General features: G+C 41.5%; 1 protein-coding gene across 3 annotated transcripts in view; it reads left to right on the top strand.

The window, feature by feature from the left end:
- SMPX (small muscle protein, X-linked) overlaps window positions 1-20,201 on the top strand; it is a 39,534-nt gene that overhangs the window by 17,642 nt on the left and 1,691 nt on the right. For all 3 annotated transcript variants that reach the window (XM_015429087.1, XM_015429086.1, XM_015429088.1), the window contains exon 4: window positions 964-1,114. In XM_015429087.1, the coding sequence (XP_015284573.1) occupies window positions 964-1,101 (138 nt within the window). In that variant the 3' untranslated portion in view covers window positions 1,102-1,114. The remainder of the gene's footprint in view (window positions 1-963; window positions 1,115-20,201) is intronic.

Raw genomic sequence — 20,201 nt, 5'->3', positions numbered from 1 at the left:
GCTGAGACTGAGAGGGGAAAAGATCTTGGGGTTGTAGTGGATAGATCAATGAAAGTGTCAATGCAGTGTGCTACAGCAGCAAAAAAAGTGAACCCTATGTTAGGGATTATTAAGAAAGGGATTGAACATAAAATAGCCAATATTATAATTTCCCTGCGTATATCTATGGTGCAGCCTCATTTGGAATACTGAGTATAGTTCTGGTCACCTTCGCTCAAAAAGGACTTCAAAGTACTGGAAAAAGTAAAGAAGAGGGCAATGAAGATGACTAGTGGGTTGGAGTACCTTCCTAATGAGGAAAGGCTGAAGAGTTTGAGACAAGGGGGGGGGATGATACAGTTTTATAAAATTATGCATGAGGTGGAGAGAGTTGTCAAAGAGTATTTTTTTCTCTCTTTCCCAAAGTACTAGAATTTGAGGGCATTCAATGAAGCTGATGGGCAGTAGATTCAGAAGGGACAAAAGGAAATACTTCTTTACACAGAGAGTGATTAAAATGTGGAATTTGTTGCCAGAGGATGTAGTGATGGCCACGGGAATAAACAGCTTCAAAAGTGGATTAGACAGATTCATGGCTACTAGGCAAGGTGATTGAGGGGAACCTCCACCTTCAGAGGCAGTCAACCTCAGCATACCAATGCCAGGAGGCAACATCAGAGAAAGGTCTTGGCCTCTATGCCCTGTTGTTGGCCTTCCAGAGGAACTGGTTGGCCACTGTGTGAGACAGGATGTTGGATTAGATGGACCACTGGTCTGATCCAGCAGGGCTGTTTTTATATATTCAATGCTGATAGATCATTGGTATGACCTGATACAGCTATCCCCATATTCTAAAGAACTTTAATAGGCCAAGATTATTATATACACCCATGTATATTATATGCCCTTTATCTTCTTGGCACATAACTTTAGACCTGTATCATCTCCCACTGTATTATTTTGAGCGGACTCTTTTTATTGTAGTCTCTTCCAGCTACAACAGAAGAGGAAAAGAAGAAGACTCTCCCAGGTGCCAAGAAGCAACCGGGGCCGGCAGTTAACTTGTCAGAGATCCAGAATATAAAGAGTGAGCTGAAATTTGTCCCCAGAGCTGAACAGTAATAGAAATGAAAAGGTAAGTCAAAGGTCTTGTTCAGCCCGTTGCTCAAGGGCAGACCCAAATGAAGATCACTGACATTAGTGGGACTCCATCAATGGATTAATGTGAAAGGCTTGTACTAGAAGGGAAAATCGGAGCAAAATTAATAATATAGGAGGTCTTCCACAAGGTTATCTGCCTTAATGCTTTTGGGAACAGAGGTTTTCCCTGCTACCTCATATTCATGTACCTTTGGAGGTTTCCTTGGCTTCTCTCTGGTCTTTCTCAAACCTGCTTTGCTCCAAGGTTTTGGGAAAGACTGCAGTAAAGCCTGGATGGCTGCTGTGTGGGTAAGTTCAGATTTTCTGGCCCACATGGCAGCCATTTTTCCTGGCCCTGTCTCCATGGCAGCCATTTCTTCCACCTGCTACCCAAGGGCTTTAAAAAATTGGTTATCTGAATTCCCATCTTTCATTTAAAAATGTAAGTCTCTAGACTCTCACTTTGTGGAGATACAAGGAAAACGAGTATCTTTGCAAGGGAAGATTATAGTTACTTGTTTAAAAAATGAAAGATGGGAATTCATAGAACCTGCTATACCTATCTTACTATGGTATATCAATATAATGATATTCTTGTGCTGATTTTTTATTAAAAATACAAAAGTGCTGGTGGCTTTGTGATTGCAAAGTAGCATAGTAGTCTCTGTTTTTCAGCTTTGCAGCTTTATAACATAAGAACATAAGAGAAGCCATATTGGATTGGGCCAATGGCCCATCCAGTCCAACAGTCTGTGTCGCACAGTGGCCAGAACCAGGTGCCATCAGGAGGTCCACCAGCAGGGCCAGAACTCCAGAAGCCCTCCCACTGTTGCCCCCTAAGCATACAGAGCATCACTGCCACTACCATAATGTTCCATCTATACCTTGTGGCTAATAGCCATTCACGGACCTCTGCTCCATATGTTTATCCAATTCCCTCTTGAAGAATTCCCACCATCACTTCTTGCAGCAGTGAATTCCACATGTTAAGTACTCTTTTGGTGAAGAAGTACTTCCTTTTATCTGTTCTAAGCTTACTGCTCATTAATTTCATAGAGTGCCCACAAGTTCTTGTATTATCAGAAAGGGAGAAAAGTACTTCTATCTCTACCTTCTTTATCCCATCCATAGTTCTGTAAACGTCTATCATGGCATTCCTCAATCATTTTCTAAATTAGAGCCCTACCCTCTTTAACTTTTTTCATAGGGACAGTGTTCCATCCCCTTAATAATTTTAGTTGCCCTTTTCTGCACTTTTTCCAATGCTATAATATCTTTTTTGAGGTTCGGTGAACAGAACTGTACACAGTATTCAAAATGAGGCCACACCATATATTTAAACAGGGGCATTATGATACTGGCCAATTTGTTTCACTCCCCTTCCTAATAATCCCTAGCATAGTATTTGCCTTTTTTATTGCAATTGCACACTGAGTCAACATTTTCAGTGAGTTATCTACCACTACGCCAACATTTCTCTCCTGGTGAGTTACTGCCAGCACGGACCCCATCAACATATATTTATAGTTAGTATTTTTGGCCCCAGTGTGCATTACTTTGCACTTGCCCATGTTGAGCCACATTTGCCATGTTGATGCCCACTTAGATCATTCTGGAGCACCTCACAGTCCTCCTTGGTTCCCACCACCCTGAACAATTTAGTGTCATCCACAAACAGCCACTTCACTGCTTACTCCCAATTCCAAATCATTAATGAACAAGTCAAAAAGTACCAAAGCTAGTACCAAGCCTTGTGGTACCCCACTGCTTACCACCCTCCACTGTGAAAACTGCCCATTTACACTCACTCTCCGTTTCCTGTTAATTAACCGGTATTTAATCCACAAGAGGACTTGTCCTCTTATCCCATGACTGCTGAGTTTACTTAGGAGCCTTTGTTGAGGAACTTTATCAAAAGCTTTCTGGAAGTCTAGGTAAACAACATCTATGTATCACCCTTGTCCACATGTCTGTTCACCCCCTCAAGGAACTCTAAAGGGTTAGTGAGACAAGATGTTGCCTTACAGAATCCATGCTGATTCTTATTCAATATCTTTTAACTGTCAATGTGCCTACTAATTCTATCTTTAATAACAGATTCCACCAATTTACCCAGTATTGGTGTTAAACTGACTGGCCTGTAATTTCCCAGATCTCCTCTGGAACCTTTTTTAAAGATGAAAGTTACCTTGGCTACCTTCCAGTGTTCGGGAATGGAGGCAGATTTTAGTGATAGATTGCATGTTTTTGTTAGGAGATCCACGCAACAACGGATAAGTCCATACATTTGTCCTCTTCGGTTCCACAGCGGTATAAGGAAATAATTGCTATTTTCTAAGATACCTAACATCAGTAAATTTGATACAAATTATTGTTGTTAAAAGTTAACTAGTTGTATTGAATGTTTAGTTTATGAAGTTTATTATGATATTGTATATAACTTTGATATATTTATATTGTTATTATATTATTTTGTTATTGTAAAACCTAATAAAAATTATTTTTTTTTTAAAAAAAGGAGATCCACAAATTCACATATGAGTTCTTTGAGAACTCTTGGATATATGCCATCTTGGCCTGGTGATTTCCCTGTTTTTAATTTGCCCATCAATCATAGGACCTCCTCTCTCATCACTTCAATCCTTCTCAGGTCTTTTGACACCCATCCTGAAATTGGTGGTTCTTGAGTGGGCAAGCACCTCCCATCTTCCACAGTGAAGACAGAGGCAAAAAATACTTCTCTGCCATTTTTTAGATTATATATTAGTATGTAACCGTGGTTTATTTTGTATATATGTGTCTTAATATGCATCCTTAAAAAGTCTTTATTAAATTACTTTTAATATTTCCCTAGAAATTTTACATTTCTGACTTTTGCCACAAAGTTCCTGTATACACGCTGGTTCACTTTGCAGTGGTAATCCAGAGCAAAGCAAGGTGAAAAGGAGAACACATAGAGACTCAGAAGAGGAGGCGCTAGTTTTTTTCAAAACCTGAAATAGCTCTGCCTGCTTTACTAGTCTCTACCTGAAAATATTTTTTGCCATTCTCTGTAAAAATAATTGACAAATAATGATAGGTATTCTAAATTAAAATCTGATTTCTTCTAATATACTATGTTTGCCCCATCTTGGACAGAACTGAGCAATATTAACATCGCACTCTTTAGAGTCCTGTAACAGATTGTAATGGTTATACAAGTCATTTGGCACAGACCAATCTTTTCATTTTATAGACAAGAAAACCAGGCCAAGAGTTAGGAGTATTCCTAATGTCAAAGATTTAAAAATGTTCCATGTATAATAAATTTTCATGTATAAGTTCTCACACTGGCCTTAGCAATATCAAGCCACATGTTGTGCAGGATGACAATAGCTAATGTGGGAGGTTTGGTTGGTATTTTTGCCATTGCTTCTGCAATTCATAGAAATCAGATAGCACTAGTGATTCAGAGAATTTGAATTCCAGCTTTATTTTGAAAAGTACTTATGGTTGTGGTGAATTTCTTTATTTCTGCAAGCTAAAAGATAAGATTCTGAAGTCCAGTTAGGATATTCATTAGAACCTTGAAATTACTCCCATATTCAGAAACTGTATACCTTGGTTAACATTCATTTATTTTTAGCTTGAACCAATTTTAATTGGTTGAGTGGCAAAGCATCTCCTTGAAGAATAGGGATAGGATAAATATGTGTTTAGTTCCACTTTAAAATGAATAACAGCAGCTTTTAATCAACAGAAGAAATTTTCAGTTGGTGCAAATACTGCCCTGAATGCTCAAGGGTTCCCCCTAATCCATTTCCATGTGATACGCTTGTAACTCAGGGCTGTCAAGAGACCCTAAGAAAATAAATAGGATGACTTTAGTCACCCATTCTGGGCCTCAAAAAGAGACATATCACAAAAAGAGACATGCCACAGTGGCAATGCTGTGGATCCACCCTCATGCTCTGTAAGACAAATGAGTGTTGTAAAATCACATCATATGTTACAGGTAGCTTGTGTATAAATTATAACTTTGAAAGAGAAAATGTTTAATTTATATTCTGCTGTAGATCAAGGTTTTTCCTAGCTAGGGTATTTTTTTCTGCCTGAGTGAGGAGAATGGCAATTAATATGTTAATAATACTGAGGAGCCAACAGAATAAGGGAATGTATCCCCCCTCCCAGCATCAAAGAGAGTCAGACATGGCTAATTCATGTGTTACAGAGATGTGGTTTGAACAGCCATGCTTGATTTTGATCAAGACTGGCACACAGGAAGAGGGTGATTTAAGCATTTCCCCACCACCACCGTTTTCCCTGTCTGAAACAGGCCTAGGAAGCTGCTATTTACCCCACCGGGGAAGTTTAAATTAGAGAGGAATGGTTAAGTTTCCAGAAGGGTGAAACAGGAACATCTGCACAATCTTCTACAGAACCAAGAGTGACTGTTTATTTTGCGTGGGCAAGAGATGTCCTCTTCTTCCTTCCCTGATAGCTGTGATGAAATCTGATTTTGAGTTGCTGCCCAAAAGCATTTCAGCTAAAAATTTCTGGGAAGATAAGCTGGCAAGGTGAGCTGTGCACCACAGTAGCTGCTTCCATGGAAGAGTTCATCCAAGGTGCCTCATAGGTGATGGTGAGGCAGAGCATAGTTCTGCCAAATCACCACAGGATCATGCTTCATTGATGTAAAGGCTCCCATTGCTTCAATTAAAGGATCAGGTTTTTTGTGTCTTTGGAAATCTTGAGAGAAAAAAGTACAATGCACAGGAAACTTCAAGGAGAACGTAATTAGGGACTTCTGACTAAGAATATTATATGGTGCTGCTAATTCTCTGTATATGGGCATTGTGAGATCGGTTTGAACCATAGTTTTGTGTTAGAGGTGTTATGGCAACATGCACTTTTAAGAGTAGGTAATAATAAATAATACAAATAATGAACCGTACAAATTGCATAAGCTTTTCAGCACAGGGAGTCTTCCAAATACCTTCACCAAAGTACAGGTCTAATTGCTCCCAAGGAAGTAAAGAGCAACTCTTACCCCTATTAATGTCTCCGTTAGATTTGATATAGCTGCATAAATTGTAGCCAATTAAGCTGACAAAGGGATCTCAAATATCATGGCTCCAACCTGGTAATCAAGCTAATTTATTTCTTATACACTTGGTCTCCAATCGCTCCCTTTTGTAATTTGTTCCTCATGTCACTTGATAGGAGGCTACTTAATTATGTTTTCTGAGTCCTGTCCTCAAAAGCAATCTGAGTTACTTTCCCCCAATAGGGTACTTTTTAGTTGTTTTATACTTTGAGTATATTTGCACTTTAGCTTTTTTTTCTTGGAGTAATTCATTTCATGTAAAATGAAATGAAAATAGCACCTCGTACTCCTCAGAAGGTGCAACTCTATTTAGAATGATACTGTAAAATATCTGTATATGTATTAACACAGTTTCTTTTTGTTGTTCATCTACCCTCCTGTAAATTATCATAACCATGTGTACTTTCCAGAGCATCCAATTTATTTTCCAAATTGTTTATTTCAGATCGCTTATATTTATCAGTTTTTCTCAATATTTAAAGTACCTCAATTGATAGAAGACTACTCTAGTTAATATATTGTTTGGATTCTGACATTACTGCCCAGATTCATTGCGGTCAGGGGGGTGAGTTGTCTGACTCATTCAGCCTTGAACTTGGTGTTAGATACGGCTGCTTGTTGCCTCAATTTCAAATTAATTTATGCTTAAATGATTTGTCAAGTCATTTTGATCAGTCTTTTTATTCATTCATTCAATTTATACTCCGCCCTCCCCACGAGTCTTGTCATCCTCTTTGTCTAGCACACCATAGTATTCTTATTCTGCTGTATGCAGATGACACAGTCTTTGTTATCCCATACTTATATTAGTTTGCAGAGATCCCCAAACTCCAAGTAGTAGCTTTTACTAAAAAAAAAAAAAAGAGAGTCCTAAAACATATTGTTGGTCCATGGGGGGAGGGGGGGATGATAACAAGTTAAATTTTTTTTGTTGAGTTCTATTCACTTCTAATCAAAACTGGGTCCTGCACCAAAAAGTGCGAGAAACAAAATCAAACCCTGTATTGGGGGTTACTTTGAGTTTCTTTCAAAGAAGTGGAAGGAGATATTCAAGTTTTTAATCTAAAGATAATCCCTATTACTTTATATGGGGTGGGAATATGGATTAAGGTGATCGTGGACTCCATTGATTTTCTACTGCTTTACTTTCTTAGAAAACTGCTAAATATGCCACACTGTGTCGCTGGTGCAACCTCCTCACTGTTTCCTGTATTTCTAAAATCAGGCTTATAATTAGACATTTTAACAAGGAAATAAATTGGAATTTAGTATACTTTCCCCCCTTCCATCATTTGCAGGGAAATTTGGAATACAACCAATCAATCATTTGAATTAATGCCCATCCCAAACAGTAAACGTTTATGCTTAGTTAATTCAATTTAGCAAAAACCAATAAAACCAATCAATTTAAGGGATGCCAAACAAAAATTCAAGGCCATTTTTACCACCTTCTCGCTTTGCAGTCTTGAGAAGTTGCTGCTGCTTCTGTGTACCCTCCACGCCTTACCATGTGGCACAGTAGTTTGCAGAAAAAAGGGGGAATTAGCTGGAATTGTGGTACACACTGCCCAATATGTGTCAGGCCACATGTCCTTCCGGCACATGGAAACAGAGAAAAGGGATAAAAAGCCCACTCACTGCCATTTTCCCTGGTGAAAACTAGATGGGAGGGCGATCGGTAGCTCCTTCTCCCCCATTTTACCACTCTCTTGCAGCACTGAACAAACAAGTGATCTTTAGAGTCAGTTCCCTTGGTGTACATCTGACTGTGAGTCTGGTCATGCACCCATGACCTGGCACGTTTGGGCGTATCGTGTAGTTTGGCCCTAAGCAATCATGTGGGAACATTTAAAAGGTTCAGCTGTGTGAGGCTACAGATTGGAACAAGCAAACTAAGTGCTGCTAAAAACTAACCTCCATGCATATTTTCCCTTCTCTCCAGCATTCTTGCACCATGCCCACTGCCGTTGTCAGCCACCAATGGCTAAATGCCAACTAACTATTAAGGCTGGAAAAGAGTTCAAATATAGTTAGGCTGAGGGATATCACTTCTGGTGGGTTTTTTTAAAAGAGCTCTGAGTCAAAGTAATATTTAGTAGGTTTTATGTTTCATATCACTTCAAAGCTGTGCTGGAAGATGCAACTTCTGCCTACCTCAGAGGTTTTTAACTGATGGAAATCTTTTCATGGGATAAAATAAACATGCGGGAGGAGGGACAAAGCCTTTTTTGGCCTTGAAATCACCTGGTACTTGCCTGGCAGGAAGCAAAGACAGGCCTTTTAAAAAATTCAGTATCTATTCACATTTGTTGCCTTGGAGCAAACTTTGTTCCAAATTACTGTTATGCCTGGTTTGGCCATACAGAACGATTTGTGTAGCACAAACACAATGCCAGTAAGTGCACTTAGGGAGAGCGAAGCTCTTCCTCATTTATGGATGAACATTCCAGAGAGAAGATGGATCGCCTATATCAGTACAGTTTAATGTCCATAATACTAGTCCCAAAAGAGCTGAATTGGAAAGAGCTTTTATTGTAGAAACATAAAACAGCAGAAAAGGCATCCCCAACAGCGAGAGACCGCTAATAACACGTGCATAGGGAAATGTACAGCAACTTTCAACTTCAAGGCTAGGCAAGCCAAGCTTTTTTAAAAAAACTCAAAGAAAATAGTATCTACATGGATTAAGGCAGAAAACACGTACAGCAAAAATATAGAGCACACAGGCTTATCAACATTCTGCAAGGGGAAAGAGAGAAAGAACAGAAAGATACGAAACAGGTCAAGAGATGCATTTTATTGGATGAACTTCTGTGGTCATTTAAAACTGGACTCCTATGCGCACCGAGAAAACAGTTTGGAATAATTATAACATGGAGATCTGATGTTGTTTTTTAAATTAAACGTTCTGCTCTGCTCGTCCAAGTACTAGTTCAGATACAAAGGGATTCTTTATCTTATAGAACCATTTTCAAAGGTGCCTAATAACCTGTAGAACCAGACATCTCTGGCTGATCCCACAAAAGGTATTCATACTGCATCCAAGCATATATGAGTGGCATAAATGTGGCATAAATGACCAGAAAGACTGTGCTCAAATCACCACTCACCCATGAAGTACACTGTTTACCTTTGGGCCAACTTACCTCACAGGGTTGTTGTGAAGGTGAAATGTGGTAGGGGGTGATAATGTATTCTGTGTGTTCCTGGAGAAAGAATAGGCTAAAAATGTGAAGAATAAATATAAAGAATCAACATAAACAGCAGTGTATGACAGCAGAGTAATAAATGAGCCTAGCACCATAATAGCAGGATGTGTTTCCTTTACAGTCCAGTTTAGGCTTGAGGTAATGGGCTGAGATGACCTGGTATCAATATTTTGTATTCTCTCTCATTGATTGTGAAAGGTTTTCTTCATATACACAGATGCATTCTTCTGCAGAAATAACTCATTGTTGCAAGTATAGCTGGTTCCTCAAGGAGGCACTCAAGCTGTATTAAATAACAGCTTTTCAGTCTATGACTGCTGAAATGTGTATGAACAGTACCTTTAGATTCAGCTTTGGTTTTAGTTTTAAAAACCCTCAAAACAGCATTATTGTGCTACTTATCAACAAGGGCCTTAATGCAATTCTTCTAACCCCTCCTTCTTTCTAGGAAATTCATTTGCAGAAATGAATCCATTCATTGGCTCCTTTAGATACCAAAGCAGAACAAAGTATTCTGCTCTGATAACAGTATGGCCTTCTGGGTTTCCCTGGCAACCAGAAACATAGTTCTTGTTTTTTTCTTTCCATTTTTCAATAATAAATTCACAATATGTTCTGTCTGTTATCTATTTGCGCGAGGATAATATACTGAGTTTCTTGGCTGTTGCTTGTGGTATATTGGTTTGGAATTTAGGCATGGGTATAGAAAGAAAAAAGCTATTTACAGTAGTCGGCAAGTTAAATAATTATTATTCAGCAGCACAATCTTGCCTATTGCTTAAACTGCAGTGGCATAAGCAGCCATTGGCACCCAAGCAAGTGAAGCACAAGAGACAAAAGCTGGGTAATTCCGTCCTTTATATTTTACAATAAAGTTTCAAGCAATTCCCAGAGCTACTCTACAGTATTTCTGGTTTTTCTCTGGGTAGAATAGGCTCCCAGAAGAGGTGAGAGGTGTTCCCTTGTTGGAGATCTTCAGGAGGTGCTGCAGGAGGTCTTTGTTTCTCAGAGGGGATTTGATGAGTTATGGACAGCAGGCATCTTTCAAAGAGGGAGGGAGGTATTTGGGGTTTTAATTTTGTCTTGTTTTAATCACTAATATTTTAATTGTTACCTGCAAGCCACCTTGAGTGGGGTACAAAGTGTTATAATAAATACATAGAATAAGACCAACCACTATTGAAACTAGTGAACTTTATTCTACTAATTCCATTAAAGAGACATAGCTAGGTCTGTTGTGTCAAAGTCAATGCCATAGCTAGGAAGGACAGAATACTGCAAAATCTATGCTGTCTTAATAGCCGGGCTTTTTTTGTAGAAAAAGCCCAGCTGGAACTCATTAGAATAATAGGCCACACCCAACAGCAAAACTCATTAGCATAAAGGCCACACCCCATGCCTTCCCTTGGCTTGCCTGGGCGCTCCGCGGCTGTGGGGAGCCCGGCAAACTGGCTCTTGGACAGGCCAGGGGAGGTATTTAAATGGCTCCCTGATCCCTTCAGGGGCCCCCGGCCTGCCCGCCTCAGAGTCGCCAGGTGGGGGTTGCTCTCCAGGCCTTCCCTCTGTAGCCAGGCATGCGGAGGTTTTGGCTGTAGTGGGCATGGCCAACTCTGAAGCCAGCTGGAACTCCATTCCTGTGCGTTCCTGCCCCAAAATAGCCCTGCTTAATATACATGATAGACTTTTGCCCTCTTCCTTTAGGAGCCCCCACACCTCTCTTTCAGAAGCAGTTTTTAAGACCTTCCTGCTTGGGTAGGTTTTCAGAGGTCAGGTTTAAAGGCTGGATTTTAGTACACATCTGCACGGGACTTACATTTTTTAGTCTGGGACATGTTCCAGTTCATGGTGTCTAATCTCTCCAAGACTTATGATACTTGATATTTGTCTGTGCTGTTCCTTGTCTGTCTGTAGAGCAGATTGCCCTGTCTGCATATGCCAAAGTGTGACAGAGTTCTTACATGCCACATTGAAACCGTCAGGATCCAGGCTGTGGTACACCACAGTTCTGACATGGCTGCCTGATGGCACAAGTGGGATCCACTACCCAGTGTCATGCCTTTGGTTTGGGGGCCAAGTTACTGGGATTCTGAACAAGAACAACAACCACCCAGCAATCCAATTGGCAACACAGCCTATCAGGAACTTGAGCTGAACTAGTAACTATTCTTTGCCGCATTGCTGGCCTCCATCAGCCCACTCTCCAGTCTGTCAGCCAAGTTACCAGCCTGCCAGGGAGCATGAAGGTCAGGACAAAGAAAGGAGTCAGTGTTTTGTTATATATTGATTAAATTTGCAGGTCAAAGCACACAAGAACAGCAGATGTTCCCCACTGAAGTCATTTGCCCAGTGAATGGAGCTTTGGCCAGACCCACAGTACTGAAATTTCTGCTGGTCCTGAGTTGCATTTGTGCAGACTGGGGTTCCTGCCATGAAAGGGAAAGGATCGGATCATTTCAGACACTGAAACATGACACTAGTTGCCAGTCCTGATGTGGTCCTTTTCATATGGGAGGCCCAGGCCAATTATCCCCATTACCCAGCTCCCTTTCTTTAGAAACTGGGTGTCCTAGAAAAAAACAAAGACAAAAGTGGGCCCAGTTCAGCACTCACCAGAATTTATGAGCCACCCAAGTGACTAAGAACTTGGTGGTCCCCTGGGTCAGCCAGCACCTTTTTTATCCCCTTTGTTTTTCCAAAATCATCCTTCAGGAGTCTCACCTTTCTGCTTTACACCATGTTTTGCCATTTATTTCCCCCCCCCTTTTTTCATACAATGTAGGCCAGTTTTGCTGTGGCAACAGAAGAAGGAAGTGCCTTTCCTTTTTCAGCATGCTGGCTGTTGCTTGGAAACAGCGGAGACAAAAAAAAAAAAGAGAAAGGCTATGGGAACCATAATCGCAAGTGCTTTGTTGAGGCTGTGGTGATGGAATGAGCTGAAAAAGCTCAGGCGTTATTTGAAGTTGTGTCTATACTTACGCTCTAGTTGGAAGTTACATACAGATTATAAATTGTACCAACACTAGTGTTTGATGATTAGTGAGAATGGATTGAGCTCTGATGCAACCAAATATTCCCTTCCGTTCTTTCCCCCCCTTCTTATTACCACTTCAGCATTTAGAGTGGCTTTTAAAAAAATATTTCAAGTAGTGCTACAGAACTTTTAATTTAAATCCCTGCTTTCTGTTTGCTCATTTGACAGCTGTCTCTAACACTCTGGGTAGCAAAGAAGTATTAATTTAGGAAGGAAGGTGGTCTCATTACACCATGAGATCAAGTCAGCTAATTAAAGTAATGCACTCTAGAATCTCGCTAACTACTCCACAAAGAAAAAAATTTCTTGCCTGCTAAACAGCAAAGGATGCAATCTTGCATTAGTACCATAGAAATCAACATGAAATACTGCTAGTAATCCCGAATCAGGCAGTTTCCAAGAATAGCCCATAGAATCTTACTTCTGAAAACCCTGTGAAATATGTTCCTAATCCAGCGATAGGGACTGAGATATTTTATTAGCTTTTTCATATGAAGTTCACAAAATTTCGTGCCAGTTCTCCCTGTAGCCTGTAAAGGTTTATAAATTCTGTATCCTTTTTATTTTACTGAATTTAATTTCCCTTCTTCATAAAATGCTTTGTCTGACCTGTTATTTAAATGCTCAAGGAATGAAAGCTCTCTCCATGTCTAAAGAAATCAATTCCTTTCACTTTCTCTCTCAAAACTCCTATAGTCTTTTGTCCACTCGCTGAAATGGTGCAATAACTAATTTATTTTTAAGTTGCTCATGCACTCTCCTTACAAAAGTACTGAACCTTCCTAGTTACCCAGAGGGGTTTTAACTGTATAATTCAGCAGCCAGCCATACAACTCACTTTGCTGTTCTCCAAGCTATATAAAGGCCACCAGGACTTTAAAAAAACAAAAAAAACATGGGACATGTATAATAACTGGGACAGTGGTGAGTAATGTGTCTATAAATGGATTCAGCTTCAGTGTAAACATCACATGGGCTCTGGCTTAGATTCTTGTCAAGTGGGAAACATTTCACGCATCTTTGGGCACATAGCACACGATTGCTTGCTGTGCAGTGGTCTGGAAATATTAAAAGAACCTGTATTCTAACCCAACAACATAATTGTGGTTAAAGGCTGTAAGACTGCAAAGGCAAGGTGCTTAAAAGTATTAATGCCACCAACATTTCATCCCTTTGTGTATCTGTACTATGGCAGTCTTTTATTACATGAAGACCCAACCAGCCAGATATATAGGGTAAAATACCTCTAGCTTTTGTGCCATGTTCTTAGTGATTTCAATATGCATGGATTCTGAAGTGTGACATACAGTGTTTCAGCCCATATTCAGACTTGCATACCTTTTTTAAAAAAGGAATTATCCTTCATGAAATTTCAGTGTTTGTTGCTTTAAAATGGTCATATTTCTGCCCTAAGGGGTGGAATGCTTCCCTACTTTAGAATCATCTTGTTTTATCATAGTGTTTCTTTTTGAAAATGCTATTCTCTAATTAATCTACTTGACATTTGGTGAGAGGCCATACTCGCCCAAAAGCTGAAAAGAGACATCATAACAGATTTCTGGTATGAGATTAACAGAAACAGGGAGTGGGCTGGAGCTCTGTGGAGCATCCAAAAACCAATATGCATGGTGCCCAAGAACAATAATCCAGTAATCGGTCCTTTCTCTAATGCTCGTAAAGTACCTTCATTCCCACTGAAGTCAATAACTCTTACTGACTAAAATAATGAGCCAAGTAGAAATGTTTCTGTAAAAGTTCACCAGAATTGGAGTGAGATTGCACAGAACAAGGTACAGTTGAAGAGCTGTGTTGCTGAGAGCCAGTTTGGTGTAGTAGTTAAGAGCGCAGAATCTAATCTGGGCGAACCTGGTTTGATTCCCCACTCCTCCACTTGCAGCTGCTGGTGTGATCTTGAGTCAGTCATAAGTTCTTTCAGAGCTGTTCTCTCAAGGGCAGTTCTCAAGAGAGCTCTCAGCCCCACCTACCTTACAAGGGTGTCTGTTGTGGGGAGGGGAAGGGGTTGTAAACTGCTCTGAGATACCTTCAGGTAGTGAAGGGCGGGGTATAAATCCAATCTCTTCTTCTCTCCTTCTTCTTCTTTCTTGTGACAGGGCTGCAGCCTAACACACCAAGTTTATTAATGTGCCCTTCTACATTCTGCTCTCCCCCCCCAACCCGGTTACCAGCCATTCATTCATCTTTGTCAGAGCTTGAATTTCAAAACTATTATGTGTTTGGAAACCCAGGTCTGGAGAACACAAAGGAAATTCATAGCTGAGGGGAATGTAAATTGGGGGAAGCTAGTATGCTCAGTTTGGAGTAGCAGGATGTAAAAAGCATCTTGAGTGAAAGATTATTCAACGCGTAGTCTTTTATTCTCTTCAAAAAGGGACACGAATGTACTTCTTTCACATCTGAAGAGAAAGGATCTTAAACACTTCCATGATTCTAGATTGCCTGTTCATGATCTAGATATACAAGTGTTCCAGAATTAGTTTAGACTAGGGGTTCCCAACATTTGGGCCTGTGGGCACTCTTTGAATTCTGACATAGACTGGTATGTGCAGCAACAAAATGGCTGCCTCAGCTTATCTTCAGTCACACCAAAAAACTTTGTGAAGAGGTGGCAGCTGCTGCCAAAGCAATGTTTTTTTAAAAAATCTGCACAATCAGATCTCCCACCTGGCCGTGCCCACTTTCCAAAAACACTTGGCAGGTACTAGGAAGGTTTCAGCAGGGCCATGGCATCCGCAGGCCCCATGTTGGGGACCCCTGACATAGGCTGCAGCTCACACAAGGTAATTGTACTTTGTTCCCGCTTTAATTTAATCAGGAACATTTTTCTTCGGGTTGGGCTGATTAGATGCAGCTGGCCCCTCTCTTCCACCACCCGCTCACCTGTCAGCTCGTAAGGAAAATCCTTCCCCTGCCTGCCTCCAGCAAGCTGCCTCTTGCTGCCCAACCAGCCGAGAGGGCTGCTGCGCTCAGCTTGCCTAGTCGGGGCTCCGGCGGAGCCTCCAGTGCACCAAGTCCCTCCAGGCGATCCTGCCGGCCACGGGGCAGGCTCAGCCGGCTGCTGCTCCTGCCACCGCTGTGGGGGGGTGCCGCTGCTGCTGCTGCCACTGTTGCCCCACGAACTCAGCCCCGCTGTCTCCGTCATCCTCCTTGCCGACCCCCTGTCCAGGCTGCCGGAGCCCCCACGTCTCGTTCCTGCCTCCAGGCCCATAAGTCGCACTCCCCGCCTCCACCGCTGCCACCTCCTCCAGCCGAGGGACGGCCCAGCTTGGTGTGCGGGTCCGCTGCCCGCTCACCTGCAAGCCTGAAAGCCGGCCCGGCACTCCCCCCCCATCTCCCCCCCCAGCAAATTCCGCCTCCTGCTGCCCGCCGCAGCTTCACTCCTGGGGCGGGCAGGACTTTTCTCCAAGCAGGATGAGTGCTTGAGTGCTCAAAGCCGGAAGGTTTACAAAAATGCACAAAGAGTGGTCAGATGGCCCTAATCGCAATCACTGCGAAAGATGGCTGTCGATGGGCGAAATCGCACATTCAAAGCGCAAGTGCCAGGAAAATACTTGATTTTCCCTGGGGCAGGAAAACCCGGAACAATTGGGGTAGTGAGCCTGTTTCGGCACAGGAGGCAGATTGGCATATGTGAATGGAAAATTTAAATGCGAGAGGGAACAGCAGCGAACCCAGTGAGGAGTATGTTGCCAGAATGGGCCAATTGGAGTCAAGATGAATAAGTAACTGAGCAGTAAATATAGCTAAGACTGGATGAAGGCAATTGGTAAGACCTGTGAATAGCAGCAAATTAGCATACAGCATAATAAAGGAGTTTACAAACAGTTGTGAGAACTGAATGACATTAGCATGTGTCATGAAATAAGAAACCAATGTCTCTGTTAAGCCCTGTTTTTTGTTTTTTTGTTACATTATATTAATCATCTAATCCTTTGTCCTGAGTATTGTAATAGCTTGCAACTCAGCAATCTCCCATTCAAGTCTGTTTCTGAAGTTCCTTTGCAATAAAACAGCTACTTCGAGGTCCCCCATTGAATATCTTGGAGGGTTAAACTTTTATCCTAAAGGTTTTTCAGATTTGTGTCCATTTATCCTTTGGTGTGGCTGTTTTATTGCAAAAGAACTTCAGAACTACCTCAGAACATTGAGCTGTCTAGCTCAGCAATGTGCATTCCGACCTATAGTAATTCTCTAGGGTCTCAGGTAGAGATAGGTCTTTCCCAGTACCTATTATCTGAGATCCTTTAACTGTAGATGCCTGAGGTCTTTTTTGGTATTTTTTAATGTGTGCATGTGTGTGCACCTGGAAGTCATGGCGACCTCTGGTGACTGACCCCTACTGGGGGCCTGAAGGATATTCAGAGAGGTGGTTGAATAAAGCCTGCCCCCACCTCCTGCCTCTGGTATTTCAAGGAGGTTTCCCAAGTACTTGCCAAAGTCGACCCTGCTTAGCTTCCGGGATCTGATGAGATCCAGCTTGCTTGGGCTATCCAGGGCAGGGCAGCCTGAGATCTTGATTAATAGCCAACAACTTTAGCGTAAGCGTATAAAACAAAACAAAAATTGTGACTTAGTCTCAACACTTATTTTTCTTTTTCTTTTATTGGGACTGTGACCATCAATAGTATTCAAAAAGGGAGCCAAATCATCAATGAAAAGATTAAATAATACAGGGGCTAAAATAAAGCCTTGATTCACACCTAAACTTACTGGAATCTTCTGGGTTAGCTCACCCTCCTTAGAACATCTAACTTGGCAAGTAGTGTTAGAATGTAGTTTTTTAATTAGAAAAAGGAGTCTCTCATCAATCCCTTGATCCCTAAGTTTCTTCCAGAGTAAGTCTCAACACTTATGCATACAGGTATCATACGGATATATGTATCTATAAAACAATGCTTTGCATTGGCATATTTAATTGTTATCAGATTAATTTACCATCTGAGGAGGACCTCCTGGCACTGCTCTTTAATTCTAACAGTACAGCATCAAGCTGATAGGAGCTGTGCCCCTAAAACTGAGGACAAGGGTTGTCTGTACTGGTGTCATTTCATCCACCCACTGCTGCAAAGCTCTGACTTCTCAGTATTCAACAGTGCTCATAATACCATTCGGGAAAGGAATGGCTAAAGAACATTTTCAAATGAAACTGCAGGGAGAATTTGTGTAGGCAGAGTATAATTACTCAGATTGGAACACAAGTACACTGGTTGTACTTTGAGTCCCTCCAGCAAACTTTAGAAGCGGAATACTTTCTCTTGCCCTCCTTACTAGCATGGCAAGCTTCCACTGCAAGGGGCTGAAGACAAGCTTCTTTGCATACAAGCTGATGGGCGTGTTTCAGAAACAGCTTTTAATATGAAATAATCAAGTATTAAAGGAGAAACTAAAGATTTCATTACCAATGGAGCTCTGCCTTGGTGTGCTTAGAGAGCCATGGAGGGATGAAAGAATCATCATGATTGGGCAGACATTTGCCCTTCCACACATTGCCTCCAGGAGTCCTGTAAAATGGCAGGGGAAAGTCTTGGGAATGTTAAAATGGCAGCCCTGTTCCTGGATATACCCAAATATTTCCGGATTTTTGGGGGTTTCCTGAAAAATCTTAAATAGTAGGTAGAATCTAGTTTTACCATCAAAAAGGTCATGGTAGAGCTCTGACCTAAATAGCCCAGGCAAGCCCAATCTCATCAGATCTCAAAAGTTAAGCAGCGTCGACCCTGGCAAGTACTTGGATGGAAGAGCCAGTTTGGTATAGTGGTTAATCTGGGAGAACCGGGTAATTCCCCACTCCTCCACTTGCACCTGTCTGGATGACCTTGGGCAAGCCATAACTCTGGCACAGCTGTTCTTGAAAAAGAGCAGTTTCTGTCAAGAGTTCTCTCAGCCCCACCTACCTCACAGGGTGTCTGTTGTGGGGAGGGGAAGGCAAAGGAGTTTGTAAGCCGCTCTGAGACACCTTTGGGTAGTGAAGGGTGGGGTATAAATCCAATCTCCTCCTCTTCTTGAAATACCAGAGGCGGGAAGCAGGGGCAGGCTTTATTCAGCCACTTCTCTGAATATCCTCCAGACCCCCAGTAGGGGTCAGTCAACAGAGGTCGCCATGACTTCCAAGTACACACACACACACACATATAGACACACACACACAAAATAAAAAAGGTCAGTTAGTAATGGAGTTTAACCTATCTTCTCCTTCCACTTACCTCCCTGTACTCTGCTACCTCAGGCATTTTTCTCCCAACCTTACTTTGATATTGAAAATAAAGTGGACTGAAAGAAAATTGGCTGAAGGGACAGTGTAGGAAATTCAGAAAATTAAGAAATCGCATTCCTCACCCTCATGCTGCTTTAGAAATTAAAATAAGACCCTGCTCTTTATGTAAATAGCCCAGCTTAGCCTGGGCTCGTCAGAGCTTGGGAGCTAAGCAGGTTTGGCCATGATAACTATTAGGATGGGAGACCAACAAGAAAGACAGGAACTGCTGTGCAGAAGAGGGCAATGGCAACAATTCTGCTCATCTCTTTCCTGGAACACCCCAGGGATGGGGTTGATATGTGTTGGCTGCAACTCGACAGCACGTGCTTCTCTCCTCTATACGTGAATGGTATAGAATGGTATAGAATAAACAAACATGGTTGCCTGCATCTTTTGTAGCCTTCACAGAATCACCGCAATCAATTCATTTAAAGCATAAGGCAGTTGAGTTTTGCCTGCAAGATTCAGAGATCAGCACACATGTGTTTGACTTATAGCTCAAGGATTTAAAAAACAAGACAGGCATATTGGAAGACCCATTCTCATCCATACTGAGAGACTGATGGATTGATCATGTGAGTCTGTGTTGTCATGAGTTTGTTGGATTATGGATCATCCATAAGCAGCAGCATCCAGTTCTGGCACAAGGCAAATCTCTTTTCTCTTGACTGAGCAGAATTTTGTGCAAAGAGTCAAAACCATTGGGGAAGCTTGGAGACTACTAGGTGATTAGCACCAGAAACCCTGTAAGCCGCTCTGAGACCCTAGCCATGGGACAAGAGCGGGATATCAAGTCTAATGTAAATAAAATAAATAAATAAATAAATATTTAAAACTACAATCCTAGAAGCTCAGAAAAATATATATACCACAGGTTAGGACCGGCACAAATAGGTATAGAAAAAGGCCTGCATGGTTAACAAAGTAATGGAATCTGTAAAAGGTAAGAAGGATTCCATTAAGCGGTGGAAAGCTAGTCTCAGTGAGGTTGATAAAAGGGAACATGGGCTGTGGCAAATAAAATGCAAGTCTGTGATCAGGCAGGCAAAAAGGGAATATGAGGCGCATATAGCAAAAAACATAAAGACCAGCAATAAAACTTTCTTCAAATACATTAGAAGCAGGAAACCAGCCAGGGAGACAGTGGGGCCCTTGGATGACCAAGGGGTAAAAGGAGTACTGAAGGATGATAGGGAAATGGCTGAGAAGCTGAATGCATTTTTTTGCCTCAGTCTTCACTGTGGAAGATGAGAAGTGCTTGCCCACTCCAGAACCGCTGATTTCAGGAGGGATGTTGAAAGACCTGAGTCAGATTGAGGTGACGAGAGAGGAGGTTCTATGACTGATAGACAACTTAAAAACTGATAAATCACCAGGCCCGGATGGCATACATCCAAGAGTTCTGAAAGAACTCAAATGTGAACTTGTGGATCTCTTGACAAAAATATGTAATCTTTCATTAAAATCTGTCTCCATTCCTGA

The sequence above is a fragment of the Gekko japonicus genome, unplaced genomic scaffold, assembly GCF_001447785.1.
Source record: "Gekko japonicus isolate JY-2015 unplaced genomic scaffold, Gekko_japonicus_V1.1 scaffold1825, whole genome shotgun sequence".
NCBI classification, from domain to species: Eukaryota; Metazoa; Chordata; class Lepidosauria; order Squamata; family Gekkonidae; genus Gekko; species Gekko japonicus.
Note: the sequence above shows the minus strand (reverse complement) of the source record. Positions and strands in the feature narration are given on the sequence as shown.